General features: G+C 41.4%; 1 protein-coding gene across 1 annotated transcript in view; it reads right to left on the reverse strand.

Moving 5' to 3' along the window:
- Positions 1-16064, reverse strand: part of GTF2F2 (general transcription factor IIF subunit 2) — a 101983-nt gene that overhangs the window by 16046 nt on the left and 69873 nt on the right. The window contains exon 7 of the mRNA XM_075422195.1: positions 3882-3981. Coding sequence (XP_075278310.1) covers positions 3882-3981 — 100 coding nt within the window. The remainder of the gene's footprint in view (positions 1-3881; positions 3982-16064) is intronic.

A 16064-nucleotide genomic window follows, 5' to 3' on the forward strand; every position in this document is an offset into this window, starting at 1 on the left:
CTCATGTTCAGATGGAACTTCCTATGCTTCTGTTTGTGCCCGTTACCCCTTGTCCTGCCACTGGACACCACTGAACAGAGTTTGGCCCCATCCTCCTGACAGCCACCCTTAAGATACTAATAAGCATATATTAGGTCCCCTCGCAGCCTGCTCTTCTTCAGGCTGAACAAGCTCAGCTCCCTCAGCCTTTCCCACAGGACAGATGCTCCAGTCCCCTCATCATCCTCGTAGCCCTCTGCTGGACTCTCTCCAGCAGCTCCTCATCTTTCTTGAACTGGGGAGCCCAGAACTGGACACAGTACTCCAGATAGGGCCTGACTAGGGCAGTGTAGAGGGGAAGGAGAACCTCCCTCGACCTGCTGGCCACACTCCTCCTCATGCATCCCAGTATCCCGCTAGCTTTCTTGGCAGCCAGGGCACACTGCTGGCTCATGGTTAACCTGTCATCCACCAGGACACCCAGGTCCCTCTCCACAGAGCTGCTCTCCAGCAGGTCCACCCCAAGCCTGTACTGGTGCATGGGGTTGTTCCTCCCCAGGTGCAGGACCCTGCTCTTGTCCCTGTTGAACCTCATCAGGTTCCTCTCTGCCCAACTTTCCAGCCTGTCCAGGTCATGCTGAATGGCAGCACAGCCTTCTGGTGTGTCTACCACACCTCCCAGTTTGGTGTCATCAGCAAACTTGCTGAGGGTACATTCTAACTCTTCATCCAGGTCGTTGATGAAGAAGTTAAACAAGACTGGGCCCAGTACTGACCCCTGGGGGACACCACTTGTTACAGGCCTCCAACTAGACTCAGCGCCACTGATGACAACCCTCTGAGTTCTGCCATTCAGCCAGTTCTCAGTCCACCTCACCGACCACTCATCCAGCCCACACTTCTTCAGCTTCCCTAGGAGGATGTTATGGGAGACAGTGTTCAAAGCCTTGCTGAAGTCTAGGTAGACAACATCCACGGCTCTCCCTTCATCTACCCAGCCAGTCATGCCATCATAGAAAGCTATCAGATTGGTCAGGCATGATTTTCCCTTGGTGAATCCATGCTGACTACTCCTGATAACCTTCTTTTCCTCCACTTGCTTGACGATGACCTCCAGGATAAGCTGCTCCACCACCTTTCCTGGGACGGATGTGAGGCTGACCAGCCTGTAGTTCCCTGGGTCCTCTTTCTTGCCCTTTTTGAAGATTGGAGTGACATTGGCCTTTCTCCAGTCCTCGGGCACCTCTCCTGTCCTCCAGGACCTCTCAAAGATGATGGAGAGTGGCTCAGCAATGACATCCGCCAGCTCCCTCAGCACTCGTGGGTGCATTCCATCGGGGCCCATGGATCTGTGGACGTCCAGATTGCTTAAGCGATCCCTCACACAGTCCTCCTCGACCAAGGGAAAGTCATCCTCTCTGTAGGCTTCTTCTCTTACCTCCAAGGCCTGGGATTCCTGAGGGCCTGCCTTGGCACTCAAGACTGAATCAAAGAAGGCATTCAGTAGCTCTGCCTTCTCTGCATCCTCCGTCACCAGGACACCCGCCTCATTCAGCAGCAGTCCCACATTGTCCCTAGCCTTCCTTTTACTGCTGATGTAGTTGAAGAAGCCCTTCTTGTTGTTTTTGACATCCCTTGCCAGCTTCAATTCCAGGTGGGCTTTGGCCTTCCTCGTCGCATTCCTGAACGCTTTGACCACATTCATGTACTCTTCCCAAGTGGCCTGCCCCTCTTTCCACATGCCATGGACCTTTCTCTTCTGCCTGAGCTCCGCTAGAAGCTCCTTGTTTAACCATGCAGGTCTCCTGCCTCCTTTGCTCGATTTCTTTCTCAGGTGGATGCACCGCTCCTGAGCGTGGAGGAAGTGACGTTTAAACAGCGACCAGCACTCTTGGACCCCCCTGCCTTCGAGAGCCCTGGCCCACGGGATTCCTCGAAGTAGCTCCTTGAAAAGGCCAAAGTTAGCCCTCCTGAGGTCCAAGGTTTTGATCCTGCTTATCAAAATCACATTCCCTGGCCCTGTATTCAAACGAGCTGTTGCTATTTCCCATCCACATGTAATTTCCTTTCGTTCTCCTGCCTGTTACATGGTCTTTTAGGGGTAGATGGAGCACCCACACTTAAGCCCCATTTAATATTCTATCATATCTTCCCTCAGGAAATTTTACTCCTTTCTTTCTTAGTAGATGCTCATCTTTTCCTCAGAAACTCCCCTGAAGATGGCCGAATGCATCAGCATGTACGGTAGTTTGTACATTTTTTTTCTTCTTTCTTGTGAAAAGTCCCCAACAGGGATGTCAGAAGATTACAAGCAATACATCAAGTTTTAAGAAAGCAACTGCTGCTTGAAAACACCAGAAAAATTTAACCACAAGGTTTAAAAAGTTCAGAGACATGTTCTCCCAGTTGTACATCCTTTCAGCCATCTAATCTGAACCTTAATAAAAGACAATGAAAAGAATGGTGTTGTAGAAAGTAGTCGTGCCTGGGCCTTTAGAGTGAAGGCATAGGCAAGAGTGACTCAAGTATAAGTACGTTGTACTAGATTCTTCCCATCAGAACACCTTTAATGCAGACATGCAAAGTAAACACACTGCCACTGGATTGCCATTAGCATGGACAGCTATGGAACCACTAAAACCATTACAAATAGGACACAAGAACATCGTAATTTATAAGAAGCCTGGTTACACCCCTGAATCTCATACATGACTTAAATTTCTGCAATGATATGACAACAGCAGTTTGTAACTGGAATAAAGATTCAAAGATTGTCTCCAAGCTGAAGTTGTACTGTTGCAATTATGCTAGTGTCAGGGAAACAGCACAGAATCCCACTGAAAAGTGATGCTGTACATCACCATACCTTATTCCGGAATTAAAGGAGAAGAATAACAGTAGCATCATAAAACAATATACTCATATAAAATTGCATCTGCATAGCAGGATATACCAGTGTGACTATTTTGGTTAAATGTCATTCCCTTCGCTGAAATAGTTCCATTGGTATGATCATCTAAGTACAGATCAGACTTTGAATGGTAACTACTACAAAACAGTCCCATGAGAGAGAAACGATTATATTTGGTTCTGTGGAAATAGACTGCCTTTCAGAATAATACTTAAATATCATCGAGTATATTGTCATTTGTTTTATGTAAACAAAATCTTAATAAAAAGTGTAAAAGTTTAAATGACTAACACAGTGACTCATTTTCAGTATGACTTAACATTTCTCACATTCAACACTAACAGCGATTATATATGCATACATACAAATTACTCAAAGAGGATCTTTAAGAAAAAGGACATTATAGTTTGTATGTACATCAACCGATCTGGAACAGCAGCGTGGGTGTAATATTGACAAAGCTAATGATGCAAATAACACGTACTATGAAGGTATGAAACTGTGAAAAATTATCAGCTGTTAATTCTTTTCTACTTGTTGTCAGTTCCTGCAAAGGACTAGAAACTAACAATTCTTTGAAGCCTTTTACCCACCTCCATATGATATTTTATTTGGCTCAAAGGAGTGCTTCCACACCTCATAGCACAAAGCCAGAACTGCCTTTTATCCCCAAATTTCAAAATTACATTTAAAAAAAAAGACTACAGGAAGAATGTAATAGAGACACTAGAAAAGGCTTGGGTAAAGGCAGTCTGCCCTCCACCAGGTAACACAAGAGAGTGAGAATTGGCAGACCTCAGCCCCAAAGGTGATGTGGGTCTTGAGACAAAAAGAAGATTCCCCCCAGAAGACAAAATCAGGGAGAAACCAGATAGCAGGGAACATTTCCAAAGACAGTGGCCAACTGTGAGCGACAGCTGCAGAGCGATTCTGGACTCCCAAGCCAGATTCCTGGCTAGAAGAAAAAAGGAAAATACTGAAAGCTACTTACATTATATTGATGATTAGCCACCGGTTTATAGTTTGTGGTTACGGCTTTGTCCAGCTGCTGTGACAGCCTTACAGGTTTAGAAGATTCTTCTATCTGTAATCTGCAAAAGAAAAGAAGTAGCGAATTAATAAAAAGTTCAGGGAAGCACACACTCAAAATGAATTCGAAAAACCTGCAAGTATCAAAGGTCAGCTGCAAATAAATCATAAGGCAAAACAGATGCAATCTTCTGAATCAAGTTTTTCCTCCTCTATTTTTGCTTGAGGACACTGTGGATTATTACAATACTATATGCTACAGAAGATACTGAAATACTAAAACCCAAGCAACTGTGAACGGAAGATACTAAAATCCATGTCTGAACACAAATTTTATTCCAAAAGCCTGACACTTAGGTGGAAAAAGAGCCCATGATCTTAAAAACAGATAAAACCCAACCCAAATGAACCCAGAATCTCCCAGCTTACTCGGCTGAAGGCTGAAAAAGCTTTCAATCCACCTCTGCTGTATCCCAGGGCAATTGAAGATTGGGATCCATGACCTTCTCTTAGATATTTTAATATAAAAATATAAATTTCTGTGACATTGCTTTTGGCATTACAGCAGAGTAACAGAGCACAAATAACTGTTTTACGAACACTTTTAAAAACATGAAGACAGAGAAATTCACCCGAGTTCAAATCAATGTACAATCAAGTCTCAACCATAGAGTTAACGAAAGGTGACCTTCAGTCCTCTTCAGAAAAGACTCTGAGAAGGTCAGAGGTTGATCACATTTTGTCAAGCTCATCCATAGGTAATTTAAAACTTATATATGATGGTGTAGAAGGAGTGCTCTGTTTACTTCAGGTTTAGCACTCAAGAATTACTGCTTGAAACGACGATGCACAAAACCAAGCTTTAGAAAGGTGCAGGACAACGTCCTTTCAGAAAAAAAAAAGCTTAATGGGACATACAATTAATACTGAGATAAAACTAAGTTATCATCAGTGACGTTATTGTGTTTCCAAAGGTGTATCTTACAGGCAGAAGAGTCAATTTTCACTAAACACAATATAAGACTTACAGCCCAATAAAGGTACAGTGATGTTTGCATCTTTCAGAAGAAAAATGAGTATTATGACCTTAATGCAAATAATAACTACATGTTTCCTAATGTAAAACATAAAAGCGATAAAACGGACATTACTTTAAAAAAGACTGTAAGGGTTTGAGATCACTGATTTCTTTTCATAAAAATACAATGTACATCCAAAAAGGTAAATTTAAATTCAGGATGCTTCTGATTTAACACCTGAACAACCTAAATAAACTACACCTGAGGTAAGCATTAAATTAAGAAATAAATTCTGTAGTTGTAGCAACTGGAAATAAAGCGAGTCATCCTTCACAGCTAGTATTGCTGGACAGTAACTGTCAGAAGTTTTGTCTCATCTAGAGATACAAACTTGCTTCCTCTTGAATCTTTGTAGACTTGTCATTCGTTCTACAGTTATAACTAACCTCACGCAACCATTGCTTTGTATTCTACATTTCTAAATCAGGAGGAGGTACAGTAATGCCGCCTTCTGTCCAATGTACAACGTTTTTTCTTAGCTTGAAGGAAAATCAATCAGAAGGTAAGCGAGCAGTGAACATTTTTTACTCCTGTTCTGGCAAATAAAGGTAGAAGTTTTTATCACAAGAGTTTATCTTTTTGCCTTCAATTTAACGAAATGATTTTAAAGACTTTATTGATCTGGTTACCACAGCTCTTCTAAACTCAAGTTTCACAGAGAGGCACAGGCTAAAGCTAAATCATTATCTTTTCTCCAAATCTTTTTCTCCATTTCTTCATTGCTTGATTTTTTCTTTTTGGTCTCAGTGACTTTTTTTTATTTTAAAAATAAAAGCCTGGTTATATAGTTTGGCTTTTTTTTTTTTTTTTAATCTTTTCTTGCAGTTCTTTTCCATTTTTCCTATTGTTTTAACCTGGGGAGTTTTCCAGTCCTCCCTCTCCCCCACTATAGCTATTTTTCACCTCACTTCTCTCCTCTCACACTTTTCCTTTCCACAAAGGATGCAGAGATACATTTCCTGCTCTAAACCTGTTTACTGATATTGCCCCTGTTCCCGAGACAGGGCCTCCTGGAGATGAACTGGGTATTCTTGTCTCTCCTTTCTCCTTCAGGCCACTGCACCACCCTCTTCTGCACATGGACCAGATTTAGATATTTGTTTTGTGATGTTGTTCCAGAGTCCTTCTCATTACAGCTGCAGCACAGGTAAACGACAAACAAAGTTCATAACAATATTGAGATACATCAGGTGGTCTCCAGTTCTTGGGGAGTGCCAGGTTTAGAACGGTGGCATTTCTCCATGGTTAAATCCTCTTTGCACCAGGCTTTATATTCATTACTCTTAACAATGTAAATTTACAACCGCCTCCATTTCATCAGCAAAACAAGCAAAGAACATTAGCCCTTCAGTGATGAAATGCCAAAACACTGAAACCTCAGACTGTCCTCAGAAGGAAAAGCTTTAGAATGGTGATGTTAACCCTCCTCCAGCTTCTTAGTAAATTAGATATGTAAGCATGTAAACAACTGTAGCTCTTTATCCTAGTGTCTGTCATGAACTTTGGACATCACTCAGTGTTGAAGATCTCTTCCTGTTCCACCATTTTAAAATTAAAATACAGGAAATTTTATCATCCATTTCAGTGCAGCTTCCATAAATTAATCCTTCTTTGCATAAAAGAACACCAGTACTTTATTCTTAACACTTTTCACTTGCCATGCAGGATATCCATTTCAGTTTCTTTCTTTTAACCTGCTAATTTCTAATCCAGTAGAAACCCAAATGTGTAGGAGAGCTAATGGACTTCTCAGAGGCCTCCAAAGGTTGATGGCAGTGAAGTTTTGTTTAACACGTGAAGTTCCCCAGCACACAAAAGAAAAACTTCGTACCTGCTTAGGAAATGGGATGGAAGCCTACCAAGTGAAAACGGAAAATATAAGTTGGTTTGTGTAATGATGGAAGATTTCACAAATATCTACATGTACCAACTAACAAATATATCAGCTACACATGTACGCGTCTCTGAAGGAAATTTCAGAGAGATCCGTGTTGTACTTCAAGGTTTCTTGCCAAAAGTTTCCAAATTACAACCCACGGATCTCACATGGTCTTTAGAAAACTGGCTAACAGTACAGTGCGAACTGTTTTTCCCATTCCTAGTTGATAAACTGCTGTAGTGAGAACTAAAAATATATTACATCCCTGGTATTACTTTTTAATGCAAGCAATTACATCAGTTGCCACATGCCAATATGGAAATCTAAATGGGAAGCACAGTGACTCAGGAGGCAAACCTTTTTATTAATATGCATTTATTCCACACATGCATCTTGCTCTTCTCCCTAATGGCTGCCCTTGTCATATCTTTTTCTGCAGCTTTCAAGATCTCTTGGAGCATGAGAGCCTCATGTTACCTTCCTTCCGCCGGGGTTCCATGCAGAATATGGTCACACAATCCTATGTGGAACAACAGCTGCTGCACATCTGGAGTTAGTCTCCCCAAAATGCACAAATACAGGTAAAGGGCATGACAAATGTGGTACATACCCCAAATTAGCAAGTGGTTCATGTGTGGATGAAGCACTGAAATTTGCTTAGTGCATTACAAAGGGTAAAGACAAATAGCCTGTAATCATTTTGTCCAGATGATTTGTTGGTACAGACACTATTTGCAGGGAAAATATAGTGTGTGTGGGTTTATTCTTTTTCAAAACCATGGTATAATTCTCTCATATTCAGAAAGCATTATGTCTGGGTAAATATAACTGACTTTTTAAATTTGTATAGCTGTTGTTTGAAAAAAGTTGATGAACTATATATTTATATATTCTAGTAATTACATACTCAAAAATTCATAACAAAACTATGAATTGGGCATTACATTAGCCTTTTAGACCAATGTTTTAACATGTTACAGATACAATGACTTTCAAATGCCCATTTCTTCAACAGAATTTTAAAAGCAGTATTAAACCAAAATATTATGAAGCATTTTATACAGTGTTTTCTCAGAGTGCATCTGCTGAATCTTAATTGAAACTGTTGGTAGGAATACAAAAAAAAAATCAATAGATATTCTGAGTCACTGATGACACTGATTTACAGGAGCAGTGGCTTTTCACCTATTACTCTTCATTATGATGCAGGAGTGTGACAGTTAAAAGCCTTAGTTATGGCTCAGAACTACACACAACTCTCCAAGGAGTTAAATTTTCCACTTGACTCTTGCTGAAATAGCCAGCACCATAATTCATGCTAATATCTGGCCTAAAAAATAAAAAGAGAATGCAGATTTTTATTCACCAGATCTGTCAATAAATTAGTGACAGAACAGCCACCAGCCCGCACACTGTGGTTTTCTCTTCCACCCCCAAGATCAAATACAGCTCTTCTGCCTTGAAATACCAGCATGGCGTTGAATTCACCATGGTCATTTCCCAGCAGAATACATTTTATATTGCAACTCTGATTTGCCCTTGTGCCTACAGTTGAGTAAGGTGAAAAAACACTCGCACAGGCTGGAAACAATTCCATAGGACTTCTCAACATGCAGCAGGCTCATAACGGGAGACAGATGAAGGCAATATGTACATTCCTAGGAGGAGATGCTCATTGGCTTGTAAACATATGTATCTTCCAGCAATAAAAAAATCAACCAAAGACCTTTAGAATAGATGATTTCCTGTGATTAATCTTCTGCCACAAAACAAATGTTTCAAAGATTAGAAGCAGGTATTAACTAGAAATGCTGCTGGGGCTGGAATTCTTGGCATTTCTAAAGAAATTATTCACCAGACGGGACTGAAAAGTTTCAATACCTTTTTGTGCTTGGTTATATTTACACAGGGCACTAGTAAATACTATTTACTTAGGGCACCAGTCCCCTGAAGGGGGAAGGGGATATAACCCGGCTTACTAGAGATGAGCCCAGGCGTGGCATGCCAGGGTCGGGGCTGAGATCGACAGCCCAGCTCAAGTGCATCTACACCAATGCATGCAGCATGGGCAACAAACAGGAGGAGCTGGAAGCCATTGTGCAGCAGGACAGCTATGACTTGGTCACCATCACAGAAATGTGGTGGGATGACTCTCACGACTGGAGTGCTGCGATGAATGGCTACAAGCTCTTCAGAAGGGACAGGTGAGGAAAGAGAGGCGGTGGGGTGGCTCTGTAACGTTAGGGACTGCTTCGATTGCATAGAGCTCAAGAATAGTGATGACAAGGTCGAATGCTTATGGGTAAAGATGAGAGGGAAAGCCAACAAGGCAGGCATCCTGCTGAGGGTCTGTTATAGAGAGCCATCCCACTGCCCAAAGCTTTGGAGGGGAAGAAACACAAACTCTCCAGTTCTGTACAGTTTTGCTGCTTTTTTTTTTTTGACTCCTTGCAGAAGTTCCCAGCTCAGTACCAGGGGACTGAAAGCCGAGGACTAACGCTCTCTTAGTTCCTTACTCAGTAATTCTCTACTTGAACCATAGACAGGCAGCTGCATTACATAAGGTTTCACAATACCTGATACGGGCAACAAAGTTTTTTCTTTGCTTCCCTATTTTGCTAAGTGTCCCAAATAGGATAGAGGTAGGTACATTCTGCAAACTCTCATCCAAAACCAGCTAGTTAAATAAACGTAACAATATAGCTTTACACCTACTTCTCTTGTATTCATTTGGACTACTGCACTTTGCTGAGGTTCAAGCAGTATCTTTTCTGACTTCTCTTCCAAGCAAGAATATTAGGAATATAAGAAGTGAGCAGATGATGGGCAAGAGATGAAAACTCCTACGAGATGCTGAAACTTAAAGTTTTTGTAATTCAGGGAGAACCAAGGGAACTCAGCACCCTGTAGGGCACATCCTAATAGAACAACCCCATGGCAGTACCCACCACAAACACCACAGGAAATGACCGGAATTATTTCATCGGTAAAAATACACATTATCTAATAATAATGACGATGACCTGCTGCTACACAAAACAATCTGTCATACATTCTGAAAGGTGAGAACTAGCAGTATGCAAATTCAGCAAGTTGTGTTTCGTTGTAAGAAGAAAAGTGCTACTGTCCCACGTTAAATGGAGGCGGATGACTGCAGCCTGTTGCATGGATGAATCTACTATTCTCCTTCAGACGCTGAGATACTCCAGCACAAACACCCAGTCAAAGCAAAGTGAGTCCGTCCCCGTTTATAAAAAACAGACAGGCAGACAGAGAAGAGGATAAGCTGAATGGAAATGTCATTAAGAAGTGCATTTGTCAGCATTAAATAATGAAATGTTCAAAATTATTAATACAGAATATGATTTATAACTAATTTTAAGTCCTGAAATCCTGGCATTTCAATAAAAGTGCTGTAATTATTTTACGTTCAGGAAGCCTATTAAGTTTTTCTGAAGTTGACATCTTCAACTATATATGTTGAAGGCTGAGGAATGAATCATATGAATGTAAGATAATTCCATGTCTAATATTGAGACAGGCACCACAGTCATAACTGAAGACTCCAATTCTACATGTATTTCTCCAGTACAGAACACTAGTTGATATGAATGACAATTTAACAACAAGTAACAATTTCTTAGGCATTTTGTTTTCTCATTTGATAAAATGGAAATAATTGATTAAAGCAGCTAAGCCCTCATTTTTCCTCTCCTAGTTTAGTATTGCAAATGATCAAAAAGGTTGTGAAGATAAAGAATGTAAACATAAAGTAAGACAGACTTTACCATTCTAGGAGTGATACAAGTGAATAATTTTCCCTATTATTTGATGCCCAATTTCAAACATTTTAAGTGATGCCCTAATGCAATTAGCATGAAGAAAATAATGAGATCTGCCTGACATCATGGATATTTTTAATTAAACTCACGCGTCTAATGGATACTTCCTCTAGAAGTGCCCTGATGTTGATGAAGTCAGGCTCTGGTGGTGCCTGATCCATACTGGGGACATCGTGGAAATGTGTTATCTGAGGCTAAGCTTAAAAAGGAATCCTAACTCAGAGGCATCTTCTATGCAATGTGACTGTTACAGGAGTTTTTAAGTAGGCCGTCCGTCAATGTGGCTGACAAAGTTTGTTTCTTGTCTTTGCCTCCGGTAGGCTTGTCTCTCCAGGTTTGTGTCTCTGTATGTTTTGTTGCTTCCTGCCTTTACTCAATGCCACTTTTTGCACCAAAGAGGGTCTTCGTCCAGATACCCTTAAGGGCGCAGATGCCCATTCACCCTTGTGAAACGAGGCAGCCTCTACACCCACCTTGCCCTTCCAGGAGGACTTGGGTCAACCCAGCATCGCCCTCTTGCCAGGTGGGAAGGCTCTTCCACTGCTGCCATGCTGTGGGTTGATGGAAAGGCCTTGCACAGTCAATCACAGAATCACGTAGGTTGGAAAAGACCCTTAAGGTCATCGAATCCAACCATAAACCTAGCACTGCCAAGTCCACCACTAAACCATGTCCCTAAGCACCACGTCTACAGGTCTTTTAAATATCTACAGGGATGGTGACTCAACCACTTCCCTGGGCAGCCTGTTCCAATGGTTGACAACCCTTTCAGTGAAGAAATATTCCCTAATATCCAATCTAAACCTCCCCTGGCGCAGCTTGAGGCCATTTCCTCTCATCCTACCACTTCTTGCAAAGAAATTAACATTTCTTTATTACAATTCATGTATGCCTGAAGAGCAGAGAAGTTTGCAGCTCTGCAGTTGATGCAGATGTCAGGATTTTGCAGTCCTTTCCATCCTACAGTAATCATATTCAATCAACTAGTGCCCAGAAGGGAAACAACCCCTCCATTATTGGTTCCTACCACACTTTCAACATTTTCTTATTAGTACACACCCCACAAACGTCTCTGTTTTGCCCAGTTTTCGGCCCAACACAAATCCCAACACAAGCGAGAAGATCAAGAACAAACAAAAGCAGAGCTAGAGGGGACAGTCTTCTCCGAGGACTAAGCCAGGGTGCAAGTGCATCCATGCATGCTCCGTTACATGCTATGTCTTCACATGGGGTGCCCCATCTTAGTTTCTAAGTGGTCAACACTGCAGGACACAGTACAATTTTATATCAGGGTGCTTATAATTGTGCCTTATTCCAGTGACAGAAAGGTCTAAAACTATGTGAAGTAAAATCTGGATGTCCTTTTGTGTTGGCTGATGCACGTGGCTACCTTGAGCCCAGGCATGAGACAAGGCATAAGACTGGCAGAGTGACAAGGTATGCCAAGCAGAAGAGATTAGGCAGCATGCCAGAAGAAATGGGAACGCAGGTGAAATTTCGGAGACAGCTCTGAGGAGCACACAGACATACGTGACACACATTGGTGCCACGTGGAACAAGAGAGGGAGGTGACACAGAGGCTGGCAGAGAAGCAAGACACAATGAGAACGGCGGGATAGGAAGAGGAGTCTGGTGGACATACTCCAGAAAAACAGCAAGGAAGAGGAAAAAGTAGGCTGAAAAGTCTTAGTTTTCCTCTGGGTTTGTTCAGCTAAGACATGCATGTGAAGATCTACAGACCTCTACCTCTGAGCTAATCGTTCGATACCATCTATACAGCAGTCTGCACAACACACGCAGTGTGTGTGTCTTAAATATCGGTAGGAATGAATAACCAGCGAAAGCCGTTCCTTGCTTCGAGGGAAGCATCGGGAATCTCACAAGCCCATCACTAATACTACAGAAGGCAAAGACTGGAGATGTAGGAAAAGTGACTCATTAGCAATCTAAGCAGGACAGAAGAAGCCCAGCTCTAATTTTAACATGAAGATGACCCTACTGAATTAAAGCCAGATGTATTCCTTTCAAAAGCATCACACACAATTTCAACTATGCATGCACACGTATTTTAGTTGTTCCTGTCAAAAAAGATCCTTTAGGAAACAACTCTACAATATCACTTCTTCCTCTTTTATGCTACTAGATGGTTTAGACAGTAAGTTGGCAAAGAAAATAAAGATTGCGTGGGTTTAGGGAGGGGGTCAAACTTCTTGAAAATGTACAAGTGACCTTAAATACACACAAAAACATTATAAGAAGTGTATTGCTTATTTTTAAGGCAAAAGTGCAAGGAATAGTTTTATCTGCCCTGTTGCTGGCTCAAGACTTTTTTTTTGCTTTGCAGTCAGATGTTTGGAAATCTCTCACCTCTTACTAAAAGGGGAATTTATTCTAAATTGTCAGCAAACTAAACCAACCAAGCAAGCGAGAAATAAAGTATTTGAAACACTGTTGACAAAATGCAGACTGCTAAGAATGACAGTGTGGGTAAAAGGGTTAAACCCTGCACATGCCGAGCACTTTGAGTTTTGATCTAGGTGACAAATGATGCCTGTGCCCCTGAGATTTTTGAACAGGAATCTGGGATAAGACATGTCTGAAGTCAAGCTCTGTTCCCAGCTCTGCACTCTGTTATGCCATGTACACCTTTCCGAAAATTTTGCAGTTTGGAGTCCTATTCTTACCCAAACTTTGGGGACCATCAGGTTCCATATTTTAGGTCCATCCTGACTATCCTGGGTTGCCCACTCTACCACTAATATGAATAAACAACGTGTTCAGAAGTGTGTGCACCTGTACTCGGGAACTTGCAGCTATAAATTGTTTCCTGTTTAAGGAAAACTTCATCTTGAATATTTTCTTTGATATCATAAACCAATTAGAGCAAATATTATACTCAGATGCCTGAGGAGATAAGAGGGAAGAAAAGATCTGACATCCTAATGTAAAAACCAAGACAAAACAGATCTTTAAAAACGAAGTTACATTCAGTTATTTATATATTATAAAGACAGAAATGACCTCTATAATCATGAAATGATAATCTAAATTTTTATCCTGTGTACTGCTGACTGAAGAGTACCCAGTAATATCTCAGGCTCATAATTTCAATTTCACTATGTTACATCATTTATAGAAAAACAACCTGTCATGATTCAAAAAAAACAAAAAAATATGAAGAATCATCATATATCTATGCCTTTTTATCATGTTTGTAAAAATGAAGTCTCCTTTCCCACTTCCTTTTTCAAAGATGTAGTTTTCTTTCTTGCTCCCATTTTCCTCAGTCCCCAAATTGCTCCATAACAAATGGATTTCTTTTTTAGACACTATTTCAATTCACATTTCAGAAGAGGAATTTTAAATTCTCAACTATTAATTATTTCTAAAAGTAAAATAAATAGATTTGTCTCAAACTCACATAATCTTCATTTTCCTGCCAAAACTAATTTGCAGTACTTGTTTCTGCTTTAAAACCAATGGTATAAATAATGGGGACTTCTAAGTCCAGGCGACACAAACCAAACACTTCTTGTCAGTGCCTGCAGATCCAGAAATGGTGTAACATTTTGTGAATGGGAACAAGAAAGGAGAATTTTAGGAAGTAATCTCCTAGAGAGAAAAGCCACACCTTTACCATACCCTGAAAGGCCTAGGTCTTGAACTATTGGTAAAAAGGTGGATGATTTACAAGCTCACTCAACACACTATGCAATTCTTTTGATGAAACTACTCACGTAGCTAAATAGAAGCTGGAATGAAAGCAGAAGCTTGCTGGCTACAAGCCCTCAAATGAAAAAAAGATCCCTACAGCACCTCAGCTAACTCTCCTCAGTCTAAACCTCTCCTCCTCCCGCAAAATGTCTTTAGGGAGTTACAGCTGCCAGCATTCTGCCTCCAACTACACACTCCCATCTCTAAAACTCCACTTCCCAGATACCTCCCCACTCCCCCGACAGCTCTGCAAACAGCCACGGCATCTGGCTCCATTGGGGATCTTCCAGTTAAAATTTACTGTAAACAATTTAACAGTTTGTGGCAATCTGGGAAACATTTGGATTGCTTCCCCAAAAAACCTAGCTGGCTCAAATTCTTGAGGTTTTTCTCTGCCTCTTCCCTCGTTAGCCCGCAGACCTAAAACACCAGATAGCGGAATGCCTCTTTGAGGACATCCACCTCCCTTCTGTTAAAATAAACTTGGAAACAACTAGCGAGGGACTGCTGCAAAGGGCACTGAAATGAAACTGCTGGGAGAAGGGACTGCGCATGCCCATCTCTTAATGTGTCGATGACTATATACCGCCGTTGGTAGCTTAAAAGGTAATCTTGCACAGTTCAGCTACTGATAAACAGCTTAAACATATGACTGCAATAAACTGATGAATTAGTTCACGCTGAACTGCTGGATTGACCTATCCAACACTCCTTCCTGAAAGCAAAGAGAACCAAATTATTGTTAACTGAACTCTGAACACATTGTTAATCCAAACAAAATCAGCATTAAGTTAAAGAAAAGCTGTGTAGGCTCAGCAACCCTAGGAACCCTACGCTATAAACAACAGAACAAACACAGGAGGGAAATGAAATCTGTATTTCTCCTTAGTCTATGAAAAAAAGCAGTCTTGTTTATCCTTCAGTGGGAAAACTTACACCAGTTTCTCCTGCAAGAAGCAGAAAAAAAAGTAATGTAACACAGCAAACTGAAGAGCAGACTGAAAGATGTATCACTTAAAGCAGAAGACAGATCTTTTTTAAAAGTCTGATCATCATTCTTTCAGCCAACTGCATTTCCTCTGCCAATTGTACAGCACTGCTGCTCTCCTGTATTTGTTCAAACAGTTTAATTACATTTTACCTCCTCCCATTTTGCCAAACAAGTGCTTCCCCAGCTCGCTCTCCCAGCACATTACTCCCTGCCCACCTCCGCTTGAAAATCGCTGCTATGAAATCCCTCTGCTGTTGTTCAAGCAGAGACCATGCTCCCACAAGCAGAACAAGGGCAAAAGCAAAGCCAGATGCAGAAACCAGCCATGCAGAGGAAGCCTGGTGAGCAGGAACAGGGGTGGGAGAATTGCAGAATCACAGAATCTTTAAGGTTGGAAAAGACCTCTAAGATCATCGAGTCCAACCATCACCCCAACACCACCAACGTCTGCTAAACCATACCCCAAAGTGCCACATCCACACACTTTTTAAACACCTCCAGGGATGGTGACTCCACCACCTCCCTGGGCAGCCTGTTCCAATGCCTGACCGCTCTTTCTGTAAAGAAATTTTTCCTAGTATCTAATCTGAACTTCCCCTGATGCAATTTGAGGCCATTTCCTCTCGTCCTATCGCTAGTT

Source organism: Opisthocomus hoazin, chromosome 1 (genome assembly GCF_030867145.1).
Source record: "Opisthocomus hoazin isolate bOpiHoa1 chromosome 1, bOpiHoa1.hap1, whole genome shotgun sequence".
NCBI lineage: Eukaryota > Metazoa > Chordata > Aves > Opisthocomiformes > Opisthocomidae > Opisthocomus > Opisthocomus hoazin.